This window comes from Saimiri boliviensis, chromosome 2 (genome assembly GCF_048565385.1).
Source record: "Saimiri boliviensis isolate mSaiBol1 chromosome 2, mSaiBol1.pri, whole genome shotgun sequence".
In the NCBI taxonomy this organism is placed as follows: domain Eukaryota; kingdom Metazoa; phylum Chordata; class Mammalia; order Primates; family Cebidae; genus Saimiri; species Saimiri boliviensis.
Genome location: NC_133450.1, coordinates 191,295,186 through 191,308,482, shown reverse-complemented (window position 1 = coordinate 191,308,482; position 13,297 = coordinate 191,295,186). Strand labels below are relative to the sequence as shown.

The following is a 13,297-nucleotide window of genomic DNA, read 5'->3' as shown; positions in this document are numbered from 1 at the left end:
AGTGCAGAAGAAACACTTTGGAAAGGGAAGGGGGTGGGGGGGGGGGGGTCTCTTTCTGCCGTTCTCCTGGGGAGCCTACGCCACCCAGTGGCCATTTAGAAAACTGCCACTTCAAATCCATCCTGCAAAGGGAATCTGAGTAATCTGAAAGATCCTAACTTTCAGCCCTAAAACGGTATCGCTATGCCCAGGAGCTACCACATGCTGGGTCAGCAACTGGTGACCCCTTTCTCTCCATGGACTCCTTGCCTTCCCTTAGCCTGCCCACCCTGCCATCGGGTTCCGTCTCCATCTAGAGCTCCATGCAGCCTGTGGAAGCCTCAGCACTCCTCTCTCCCTCCTGTCCCATAGCACAAAGTCTGTGGGAGTCTGAAGGGAAATCAGGCATGTACAACCCTCCTCCGGCACCTAAATGAGTTTAACCTGCAGAAACGGGCCCCATGGACAGCCTCGTTAGGGAGAAACACTGCACTGCTTTAATACCTTCTTAGAGGGTCCCAGCATATCAACTTAACCTGAGTTCCAAACCCAGTGTTTCCCAAACTTACTCGACTCACTGAATTCTGGCCAGGGACAGTGGCGCATGCCTGTAATCCCAGCAATTTGGGAAGCCAAGACAGGAGGATTATTTTAGCCCAGGAGTTTGATACCAGCCTGAGCAACATGGCGACATCCTGTTTCTACAAAAAATGTAAAAATTAGCTGGGCATGGTGGCATGTGCCTACAGTCCCAGCTATTCGGGAGGCTGAAGTGGGAGGACTGCTTGAACCCAGGAGGTCGAGGCTGTACTGAGCTGAGATCGTGTCACTGCACTCCACCCTGGGTGACAAAACAAAAACCAAAATACCCTTTATTGATTCTAAATAAATTAATAAATGAGGGTGGACAACACATGCCCAAAGAACTATTCTGTGTCCTGTGGGACACTCTGGGAACCGCTGATCTAAGTCAGGGGTAAGGAAAGAGAGGAGTGGGGCTGAGATTTTTCCAAAGTCCCTCCCTTTCCCCTCAGTTTTTGGATCCTGCAGGATGAAAAAAAAAAAAAAAAAAAAAGCCCAGGCCAGTCGTGATGGCTCACGTCTATAATCCCAACACTTTGGGAGACCAAGGCAGGAGGATCACGAGGTCAGGAGTTCGAGACTAGCCTGGCCAACATGGTGAAACCTTGTCTCTACTAAAAATACAAAAAATGAGCCGAGCGTGGTGGCACATGTCTGTAATCCCAGCTACTCGGGGGGCTGAGGCAGGAGAATCCCTTCAACCCGGGTGGCAGAGGTTGCAGTGAGCCAAGATTGCACCATTGCAACCAGCCTGAGTGACAAAAGCAAGACTCCGTCTGAAAAAAAAAAAAAGAGAGAAAGAAAAGAAAAAAGCCCATGGTGACGAGCTGGGGAGAAGCGGAGGCAGGAGAAGGGTGGAGCCACAAATAGGCTGGGCTGGCCTCAGAGCAGTGGCCTGTCAGAGGGCACCATTACTGGAACAGTGGCAGGTGCTGGAGGGAAGGGTGGCTCTGCTGAGATCGTCACTGTGTGAGAGGGTAGCATGTCCCTTAAGAGTCACAGCTAGGCCGGGCGTGGTGGCTCATGCCTGTAATCCCAGCACTTTGGGAGGCCAAGGCGGGTGGATCACGAGGTCAAGAGATGGAGACCATCCTGGTCAACATGGTGAAACCCCATCTCTACTAAAAGTACAAAAAATTGGCTGGGCATGGTGGCACATGCCTGTAATCCCAGCTACTCAGGAGGCTGAGGCAGGAGAATTGCCTGAACCCAGGAGGCGGAGGTTGCGGTGAGCCGAGATCGCGCCATTGCACTCCAGCCTGGGTAACAAGAGCGAAACTCTGTCTCAAAAAAAAAAAGATAGAGTCACAGCTATGGTCATGGATTCCATTTGCCTTCTCAATGGAACTTTCCATTTGGATTAATGATGCAACTTTCAGTCAGAAGCCATGACAGTTTTCTTGTTCTTAATAAAATTCTGCCACTCCTTAACCTTTCCTCAGCACACAGAGAACGCCCTAGAACAGCATGAAGTGTGGAGAAAACAGGCACGCAATAAATGCCTGCTTCTATAAGGAAGTTAGGATAGGTAAACACTGGGAGCCACTTGCTAGGTAAATGCAGACAAGGAAACAGCCCACCTCCAACAGTTTACAGATGGCAAGGCAAAGTAACTCTTGTAAAGGCTCTTAGGAATGTACTTTCCCCTCACTGTCCATGACCTAGATCAGACAGGGAACCAGCTGGGGACAAATGGCATTCCTCGTCCAGAGGAATCTCCCTGCCCAAATAGGCTAAAGCAGAAAAACTCTAAAGGGCTCTGAGTAACAGAATGGCCATCGCTGGGTGAATGCAGACCTGGCCCTGTGCTGCCACCCCACGGACTTAGCTCCCTGAATACTCCAGATAGCCTAAGGGGAAGGCATCTTAACAATCCTGTTTTTACAGATGGGGGCCCCTGCAGCTCCAAGGTTACATGAGGAGCCCAAGCCACCCAGAGTGTGTGAGCACCAGGAGCTGAGCTCAGAGAGCCTGGCTCTAAAACACACATCCCAGACAGCAAGCAGATGGGCTGCCTGGGGAGCGGAAGGAAGGAAAACCAAGGCGCGCTACAAACACCAGACTCCTCCCTATTGCCCAACCGATCCAGGTTCTCAAGGGTGTCAACTGAAACCAACTGCAGAGCGCGGTCCACCCCGGCAGCCTCCCAGGTGCAAGGAGGCACCTTTCTCCTAGGTCAGGTCCAGGAGCTCAGGGAGCTCCTGTTTCCCAGAAATGTGGTCGGAAGCAGAAAAGTCCCCATTCCAGTTGCAAGTCACCTTGATGATATCTTCCCTGGTTCTGTGCTGACTCAGGACACCAGAATAGGGAGAGCCCTTGGATGGCAGCTTGGTCACAGAAAAGAAAATGGAGGCCCAGGCAAAGAAGTGGCTCACCAAGGTCACACTGAGTTAAGAGCAAAGTCAGGGCAAGTACCCAGATGTCCCAGCCTTTAGCGCAGGTTGCTTTCCTTAACTGTGTAACTAACATTCACTGAATACTGATTGTGTATTATGCTTTATATTAACAGTCACATTTAATAAGCTCAGGAGTTCAAGACCAGCCTGGCCAGCATGGTGAAACTCCATCTCTATTAAAAATATCAAAAAAAGGCCAGGCACAGTGGCTCAAGCCTGTAATCCCAGCACTTTGGGAGGCCGAGGTGGGTGGATCACGAGGTCAAGAGATGGAGACCATCCTGGTCAATATGGTGAAACTCCGTCTCTACTAAAAATACAAAAAATTAGCTGGGCATGATGGCGTGTGCCTGTAATCCCAGCTACTCAGGAGGCTGAGGCAGGAGAATTGCCTGAACCCAGGAGGCGGAGGTTGCAGTGAGCGGAGATTGCGCCATTGCACTCCAGCCTGGGTAACGAGAGCGAAACTCCGTCTCAAAACAACAACAACAACAACAACAACAACAACTTAAAATTTGACCTTAGGCTGGGTGTGGTGGCTCACACCTGTAATCCCAACACTTTGGGAGGCTAAAGTGGGCAGATCACGAGGTCAGGAGTTTGAGATCAGCCTGGCGAAAATGGTGAAACTCCGCCTACCAAAAAAATACAAAAATTAGCTGGGTGTGGTGGCAGGCGCCTATAATCCCAGCTACTCAGGAGGCTGAGGCAGGAGAATCATTTGAGCCTGGTAGGTGGAGGTTGCAGTGAACCAAGATCACGCCAGTGCACTCCAGGCTGGGCAACAGTATAAGACTATGTCTCAAAGAAAAAAAAAAATCTGACCTTACAGTCCATTCACTTGGCCACTAGGCCGTACTGCCGAAGTATGTGCACTCCAGCCTGGGTAACAGTGCAAGACTATGTCTCAAAGAAAAAAAATCTGACCTTAGAGTCCCATTCACCTGGCCACTGGGCCATACAGCCGGGGGATGGGCCACATGGCAGGGTGTGTACCATACAGCTGGGGTGTGTATCATACAGCCAGGGTATGGACCACTCAGCATGGGTATGTACCATACAGCCGAGGTGTGTGCCATACAGCCATGCTGTCATCATATAGCCAGGGTACACACCACACAGCAGGGTATGCGTACACACCATTCAGCATGGGGTCCAAAATGTTTTCTTTTTAGAATCTTAAAAATTACTGAGAAGGCCAGGTACAATGGCTCACACCTGTAATCCTAGCACTTTGGGAAGCCAAGGTGGGGAGACTGCTTGAGGCCCAGAGTTTAAGACCAGCCTGGGGAACATAGGGAAACCCATCTCTACAAAAATTTAGAAATTAGCTGGTCGTAGTGGTATGCATCTGTAGTCCCAGCTACTAAGGAGGCTGACGTGAGAGGATTGCTTGCGCCTGGGCGGTCAAGGCTGCAGTGAGCTATGAGCTATGATTGTGTCACTACTCTCCAGCCTGGGCAACCGAGCGAGACCCTGTTTCAAAAAAAAAATTACTAAAGAGTATACATATCTTTCAACATACAGAAGGTACCATGAAAGTCCTGCTACAAGGACTTTCCTGTCACCGCTTTATAAGCACAGCCCCTTCCCCTGACTAAACTTTGGCAACTACTTGTCTGTTCTCTATCCTCATAATTCTGTTACTTCCAGAATATCATGTTAGCAGAATTGTACAGAATGCAACCTTCTGTGTATGCCGCTTTCTCACTCAGCATCATATCCTTGAGATGCATCCAGGCTGCTGCGCACATCAACAGTTCATGCCTTCTGATTGCTGACCAGTACTCTATGGTACGTTTGTCCTACAGTGTGTTTCACCATTCACCTGCTGAAGAACATTTTGCTTGTTCTAGTTTTGAGCTACTAAGAATAAAAGTTGTAATGACACTCCCGTACAAGTTTTTGTATGAATGTTAAGTTTTTACTTCTTTGGGGATAAATTATCAAATGACAACTGGTGGGTCATATGATAAACACATGTCTAGCTTTATAAGAAACTCCCAGTCCACTGTAAGTGGTTGAATTGTACAGCATATGAATTATGTCCCAATAAGGCTGTTTAAAAAAGAAGGAATGAACAATGAACTATTTTCTAGAATTACTGGATCATTCTATATTCCCACCAGCAACATATGAATGACTTATTTTCTTTGTATCCTTGTCACCATGTGGCCTGACTAACATGGTGAAACCCCGTCTCTACTAAAAATACAACAAAATTAGCTGGGCATGGGAGTGCATACCTGTCCCAGCGACTCGGGAGGCTGAGGCAGGAGAATCGCTTCAACCCGGAAGGCAGAGGTTGCAGTGAGCCAGGAGAGCACCACTGCACTGCATGCAGCCTGGATGACGGAGCAAGACTCCGTCTCAAAAAAAAAAAAAAAAAACCCTGAAATAAGCTCCATGTCCAAAAGTAGAGGAATGGTTAGGTACAGTATAGTCCATGAGGCAAAACAAGTATTACGTTGCTATTAAAATCTTCAAGCATAAGGTGGGGTAAAAGTTCGTGCTATAATGTTAACTAAAACGAGCATGCACAAAACTCAGTGTTCACTAAATAGCACAAGCAGGCAATAAAACAAGCATATAAAAAGACTTGAGGAAATATATAAAAAGAGCTACTACAGAGGGATTATGGGTCAATTTTCTCCCCTTTTCTTGTTTTCTAAACTTTGTCATGTTATTTTTACAACTAAAAGTTTTTTATGTTCAAAAGAACACATGAAGAAATTTTAAGGAGGCAGGTCACAGAGCAGATGAGACCTGGGACCTGGCACTGGCTGGACTCTCCCAGGATGTAGCATGGCCAAGCCAAAAAACACCTGTGACAATCCTGCAAGTCACTCCCTTCTGGACAATGCCAGTGTCTCCCCACTCAAGTCAGTCAAGGCTAGTCAGCAAGGGGCAAACTCCAAAATTGTGGTTTCCTTGCTCTTTTGTGTGTGTGTATGAGACAGGGTCTTGCTCTATCACCCAGGCTGGAGCACAGTGGCCTAGTCAAGGCTCACTGCAGTCCCAAATATGTGAGCTCAAGCAATTCTCAGCCTCCTAGACTACAGGAGTGCACCACCACGCCTGGCTAATTTTTGTGGTTTTTTTTTTTTTTTTTTTTTTTTTTTTTGAGACGGAGTTTCGCTCTTGTTGCCCAGGCTGGAGTGCAATGGCGTGATCTCGGCTCACCGCAACCTCCGCCTCCTGGGTTCAGGCAATTCTCCTGCCTCAGCCTCCTAAGTAGCTGGGATTACAGGCACGTGCCACCACGCCCAGCTAGTTTTTTGTATTTTAAGTAGAGACAGGGTTTCACCATGTTGACCAGGATGGTCTCGATCTCTCGGCCTCGTGATCCACCCGCCTCGGCCTCCCAAAGTGCTGGGATTACAGGCTTGAGCCACCGCGCCCGGCCATTTTTGTGTTTTTTTGTAGAGATGGGGTCTCCCTATGTTGCCCATGCTGGTCTTGCACTCCTGGCCTCAAATGATCCTTCCAGCTCAGCCTCCCAAAACTCTGGAATTATAGGTGTGAGCCACCACACCCAGCCCCTGGTTTCCAGACCATTTTCTATGAGGAGAAACCTGGCCAAGCTGGGGCATCCCCACAAACTTGGAGGGACTCTGGGATTCCAATGTGGCTGCTCCCAACTTCCAGACAACTTGCTATTTGTTGTTGTTGTTGTTATTATTATTACTGAGACGGAGTCTCCCTCTATTGCCAGGCTGGAGCGCAGTGGGCACAATCTCAGCTCATTGCAACCTCCACCTCCCAGGTTCAAGTGATTCTCCTGCCTCAGCCTCCTGAGTAGCTGGGACTACAGTTGTGCACCACCACACCCGGCTAATTTTTTTGTATTTTAGTAGAGACGGGGTTTCACCATGTTGGCCAGGATGGTCTCGATCTCTAGACCTCATGATCCACCCACCTCAGCCTCCCAAAGTGCTGGGCCTACAGGTGTGAGACACGGCACCCAGCCTTTTTTTTTTTTTTGGTCCCTTTTTGTGGAGAACGGGGTCTCGCTATATTGCCCAGGCAGGTCTCGAACTCCTCGGCTCAAGCTATCCTCCCGCCTCTGCCTCCCTAAGAGCTGGGATTACAGGCGTGAGCCACAGTGCCCGGCCTTTTTTTTTTTTTTAATTTGAGATGGAGTCTTGCTCTGTTGCTAGGCTGGAGTTCAGTGGCAAGATCTCGGCTCACTACAATCTCCACCTCCCAGGTTCAAGTGATTCTCCTGCCTCAGCCTCCCGAGTAACTGGGATTACAGGCACATGCCACCACACCCAGCTAATTTTTGTACTTATAGTAGAGACTGGGTTTTTACCATGTTGGCCAGGCTAGTCTCGAACTCCTGACCTCAGGTGAGGCACCCTCCTCATCCTCCCAAAGTGCTGGGATTACACGCATGAGCCACCGCACCTGGCTAGAGACAACTTGTTTTTAAAACAATGGCATCCTTCCTACAAATTCTCACTGGGCTTTGGCACCTGCTAGCCTCTCTAGTTCGGCACAGATAAGATGAGCAAGGGCTGGAGCTGGCCCTAAGCTGGAAGTCAACAGGCTGCCTGCTGAACATGGTCTGCTAAAGTGGCAAATGACAGAGCAGCAGAAGGCTCACCTCATCCATGCCAGAGGCAGTGAAGAAGATCCCAACCTCCTCGGCGTACTTCTGCAGCTCCCTGTACTGGTCATGGCTGAACTCCAGATGTCGTTTGTGCTCCCCATATGTCTTCCCCCAGGAATGCTTCGAGGTGTACGGCCTCGCCAAGGCTTTCCGATTAAACTTGAATTCCAGCTCACTCTTCTGGAACTTGGCACAATCAGCCCCACACTCCTGTAACACACATTAGGATGCCTTCAGTGACTGTCACGGGATCTCAAAAAAAGGAAAAATTCTGGGGCAACCACTATGACATCACCATCTTTATTGGTTATTTATTTATTTATTTAGAGACAGAGTTTTGCTCTTTCGCCCTGGCTGGAGTTCAGGGGTGCGACCTTGGCTCACTGCAACCACTGCCTCCTAGGCTCAAGCCATTCTCCTGCCTCAGCCTCCCAAGTAGCTGGGATTACAGGTGCCTGCCACAATACCCAGCTAATTTTTATTTTTAGTAGAGACAGGGTTTCGCCATGTTGGCCAGGCCTGGTCTTGAACTCTTGACCTCAGGTGATCCACCCGCCTTGGCTTCCCAGAACTGGGATTACAGGTGTGAGGCGGCAGTCCTGGCTGACATTACCAACTTTAAAAACAACATAGACTGACAGAGACCTTAAGGACCTCCGAAGAAGAGGAACACAAAAGGCAAGAATGTCGGAAAGGAAGAAAAGGTTGTTTGGAGATGAGAGATGTCCCCCTATTTTTTTCTCTTAACATGCCAAAAAAAAGGGGGGAGGGCTTTATTTCCTTTGTTTTGCATTGTAAATATGAAAAATACTGGATCAGAGAGTTAAGGAAGATTTTAAGTTATATAACTCAGCAAAGGATAGTAAAATGAGCACTGAACCAGAATTTAGTAAAGAAAGATTCTGGTTTAACTTTGACCCTGACTCTTAGATAAGTCACTTCCCAGCTCTAGATTCAGTTTCTTCATCTATATAAAGAGCAGGTTGGGCTACCTCCAGGACGTGTAAACTGTTCTGAGGCCTTCTCAGGGACAGGGAAACCCAGGGACAGTACCTCTTTCTCTGACTTCAACAACAGCAGCTCTGCTTTTAGCTGCTTTGCACTGACACTTTTCTGCATGACGTTTTCTTTGAACAGGTTAGGTGGCAAAAAGCAGACAAAACAGAAATGCCCCAGCCCCTAGGTGACTTCTAATGAGCAGAGGCAGTAATAAAAAAGCTGGATTGTTTGACTATAAAAGCTGTAACTAAAAAAAACCAACAACACTCAAGAGGTCAGGCACAGTAGCCCATGCCTATAATCCAAACCCTTTGAGAGGCCAAGAAGGTGGGAGGATTGCTTGAACCCAGGAGTTCAAGACCAGCCTGGGCAACATAGAAAGGCCCTGTCTCTACAAAAAACACTAAAAGTAGCCAGGCATGCATGGTGGCATATGCCTGTAGTTCCAGCTAATAAGGAGGCTGAGGCGGGAGGACTGTTTGATCCTCAGAGATCAAGGCTATAGGGAGCTATGATGGTGCCACTGAACTCCAGCCTGAATGCAGAGTGGTGGGACTGTCTCAAAAAAAAAAAAAAAAGATGGCTCACACCTATAATCCCAGCACTTTGGGAGGCCAAGGCGGGTGGATCACGAGGTCAAGAGATCGAGACCATCCTGGTCAACAAGGTGAAACCCCGTCTCTACTAAAAAAAAAAAAAAAATACAAAAATTAGCTGGGCATGGTGGCACGTGCCTGTAGTTCCAGCTACTCGGGACGCTGAGGCAGGAGAATTGCTTGAACCCAGGAGGCGGAGGTTGCAGAGAGCCGATATCGCGCCATTGCACTCCAGCCTGGGTAATAAGAGCAAAACTCCGTTTCAAAAAAAAAAAAAAGAAACCTACTCAACAAAAAGAGTAATTAAAGCCCACTAAAGTCTCATCTTACTGCCATTTCTGTAGACACAGAGGTATTTATGCTATTAAAAACTTCTTGGGTCTAGAAATTTCAGTGCTGAGATCACCACTCCTGCTCTTGGACAAGTTGTAAGATGGTAGGGTCAGGACTTGCTGCTGGAAAGTTCAAAGAACATTAGAACTGAAAGTGACCTCAGGCAACAGAGTTCTCATTGTCTCATGTCTAAATGAAGATCCCAAGTCTAGATGAAGATCTCTGTCTAGATAACGATCCCAAGGCCCAGACTCACCGTTACACAGTGTCAGTGTCTGTAGCAGAGCTAGCCAGATCCCTTTCCTAAAGGCTGCAGCCACCTGGATCCCAGCTCAATAGAATTAGAAACAGGGTCTCACTATGTTGCTCAGGCTGGTATGGAACTCCTGAGCTCAAGCAATCTGCCTTCTTCAGCCTCTCAAAGTGCTAGGCTTACAAGAATCAGCCACTGCGCCTGGCCAGTATAGCTTTGTTTCTATGGCTTCAATATCTCTAGATATTTTTACAACTTCAGCATTCCAAGAGGAAAAACAGGCTGCTCCTTCGAATTAAGAGCAGGAACTTCCCCCTAGAAAACAATGTTGCAGAAAGGCTGGAGCCATGTGGCTCAGGAGCAAAAACTGAAAAATCCCTTACTGTATTTATTATACTAGCTGTGTGCTGTTGGCTAAGTCACTTATTTTCTCTGAGCCTTTAAAATGAAATGGGCACTATCAGGGCACTGGGTTGTTGTAAAAATTAAACGAGATGGTGCATGTACAGCATTTAGCTTAGTATCTGGTAGAGTAAGCCCTCAAAAAATGTTAGCAGTGTTACTTTTGTATTTTTATGACTCAGTGGTTAGCTTTCCATAAAATCAGTCCTGAAACAGTAAGGGCGGAATGCGGTGGCTCATGCCTGTAATCCCAGCACTTTGGGAGGCCAAAGTGGGCAGACTGTTTGAGTTCAGGAGTTTGAGACCAGCCTGGGCAACATGGCCAAACCCCATCTCTACAAAAAAAATTAGCCCAGTATGGCGGTGCACACCTGTGGGTCCCAGCTACTGGGAGGGTGAGGTGGGAGAATCACTTAAGCCTGGGAGGCAGAGGTTGCAGTGAGGTGAGATCACGCCACTGCACTCCAGTCTGGGCAATACAGAGAGACCATGTCTCAAAAAAACCAGAAGCAAAACCAAAACAGAACAAAAGAACAGTAAGATAAAACCCCCAGCCTGGGTGATAGAGCAAGACCCTACCTCTAAGATAGACACATAAATAAATAAACATTTTAAAAACCTAATCACAAATGACACAAAATCAGTTGAGCAACACTGATGAAGGGAAAGGAAAGATGGGGTTAGCTATCTCTAAACCAAAGAATCATAGTGCAGGCCAGGCCTTAAGCTGGGGGCTGGGGTTGTAATGAAGAATACGGTAGTCCCAAGAGAAGAGGGAGCACAGAGAGCTATAAATATCCTATCACTAATAGCTCACATTAGGCTGGGCTCATGCCTGCAATCCCAGCACTTTGGGAGGCCGAGGCGGGTGGATCGCCTGAGGTGGTGAGTTTGAGACCAGCCTGACCAATATGGAGAAACCCCAACTCTACTAAAAATACAAAATTAGCTAGGCGTGGTGGCACATGCCTGTAATTCCAACTACTTGGGAGGCTGAGGCAGGAGAATCGCTTAAACCCGGGAGGCGGAGGTTGCAGTGAGCCGAGATCGCGCATTTATGGACTCCTATGTGCCAAGTGCTGGGCTCAGAGCTCTATCTGAGAATCTCATTTGATCCCCGTAACAATTCCATGAGATAAGAACTGTTATTATCAAGCCCCGTTTTCAAATGAGGAAACAGGTTCACAGAGGCTAAGTAACCAGCCCACACATACACACAGCTAGTAGTGGTGGAGTCAAGATTTGATCTCATAGCCCCGGCTTTTAACCACTTCATATTCAACATACAGGGAATAGTGGGTGAGAGACCACAGCAACTTCCAGTAACTGTTATTCCTGAAAGTAACTCTGTGCCGCTGAAGAATGTCAAATGAATTATGACGGGCTTTTAGGGGCCCAGTCATTAAGATCTTGAAGGCTGTGTTAAAGGATTTCGACTCGGCCGGGTGCGGTGGCTAACGCCTATAATCCCAGCACTTTGGAAGGCCGAGGCGGGTGGATCACGAGGTCAGGAGATCGAGACAATCCTGGTCAACATGGTGAAACCCCGTCTCTACTAAAAATACAAAAAATTAGCTGGGCGTGGTGGGGCGTGCCTGTAATCCCAGCTACGCAGGAGGCTGAGGCAGGAGAATTGCCTGAACCCAGGAGGCGGAGGTTGCAGTGAGCGGAGATCACGACATTGCGCTCCAGCCTGGGTAACAAGGGCGAAACTCCGTCTCAAAAAAAAAAAGGCGGGGGGGATTTCGACTGTACCGTGGGAACCACAGAAAAGTACCAAGCAGTGGGTATGGTCTAATCAAGTCTGGGTTTTAGAAAGAGTATTCTAGCAGAATGGGGAGGAAAGAGGTCGGGTTAGGAGGAAGCAGCTGTCATGCAGAAAGTTCAGGAGGATGGCGGACAGGGTGAAGAAGAGATATCCGAAGGATTCCGAAAACGGAACTGGCGAGCGGGAGGAGGCCGGACCAGGGAACCGAGCCGCGGAGACCGTAGGCCCTAGCTCCCCGTGGCGCCACCCCGCCCCGCCTGCCGCTCGGGTCCGGGAGCTCGCGCCTCACCTTGGCCACGCGGATCATTCGTTTGGCCACGTCCAGGTCGCCCTGGTGGTTCTGGCCTATCTCGGCAATGATGAAGCACGGGTGTTGCCCGCCCACCCAGCGCCCCGGACACAGCTCCAGCTCCAGCGGCATCGCGGCGGCTTGCGCTACGGCGCCTCACTTCCAGTCTCGGTCCGACAGCCGCCGCCGCCGCCTCGGTGGGTTTGGTGAGCAGAGCGGCGAGACCCACAGGCCTGCCCCGCCACGTCAGCCCGCGGCCGCCGAGCAGCCAATCCCCCGCATCCCACCTCGCTCCCGACAGCCAATCGGGGCTGGGGGCGGGGCCTCCCGTGAGGCAGGGCGGGGCGGAGCAAGGAAGCTCTGCGCCCTTCTCCGGCGCTAGGCTTGAGGCTCGCCGCCCCAGACTGCGGGCTCCGACCGACGCGGTCTCCGTGCGTGCACCCGGGAGCAAGCATTCCCCGAAGGTAGGCGACCGGCTGCCTGCGCAGGGCTTAGTTTATGTCCAGCTCCCAGGAGAATGGGGGAGAGCGCGCCCTACGGTGTAATGGAAAAAAACAGGGTTACTGGAATTAGAGAACTGGGTTGAGTCCAGTCTATGCCACTCACCAGCTGCTGCTCATATAAACGTTACTCAGTCTTTCTGAGCGTTTTCTTTCTCTCTGAAGCAAAAGAATAAACTAGAACTGTGAGATGATGTATAGAAACCCTTGATCACATTACTTGGCTTGTAGTAAGTTTTCAAAAAGTAGAGGAGGTTCCTAATTATATGAGGCGACAGGTGCGAGAAGTTGCACTGACTTGTCCAAAGGCATCCCGAAAGCCAGAGCAGAGCTCTGGCACTAGGACCCTGGCCTCCCAGCCCCGGGCTCTTAGAATACACTCACCTGAAACTCTGGCTTTCAGGCAAATTCGATAAAGAGAAAGACTGATTTCCACGAGAGAGCACCGGGGTGGAACGTGACAAGGGCAGGTTTTGGACATATTGGTGTAAATGAAACCACCACTACAAAATTATGACGGAGACAGTGAAAGAGATCTGGCGCCGGGCGCGGTGGCTCGCGTGTAATCCCAGCACTTTGGGAGGC

The 13,297-nt window shown here is 49.2% G+C and overlaps 2 protein-coding genes across 2 annotated transcripts in view; one reads left to right on the top strand and one right to left on the bottom strand.

The window, feature by feature from the left end:
* The window catches only part of TRIM14 (tripartite motif containing 14), a 64,270-nt gene extending 58,225 nt beyond the window's left edge, over window positions 1–6,045 (top strand). The window contains exon 7 of the mRNA XM_074395085.1: window positions 4,611–6,045. The gene's annotated coding sequence lies outside the window, so the exon portion shown is untranslated. The remainder of the gene's footprint in view (window positions 1–4,610) is intronic.
* Window positions 1–12,454, bottom strand: part of NANS (N-acetylneuraminate synthase) — a 29,533-nt gene extending 17,079 nt beyond the window's left edge. Inside the window, exons 1-2 of the mRNA XM_003940073.4 lie at window positions 12,213–12,454; window positions 7,567–7,782 (exon numbers count right to left, since the gene is read on the bottom strand). Coding sequence (XP_003940122.2) covers window positions 7,567–7,782; window positions 12,213–12,344 — 348 coding nt within the window. The 5' untranslated portion in view covers window positions 12,345–12,454. The remainder of the gene's footprint in view (window positions 1–7,566; window positions 7,783–12,212) is intronic.
* Between the last annotated feature and the right edge of the window lie 843 nt (window positions 12,455–13,297).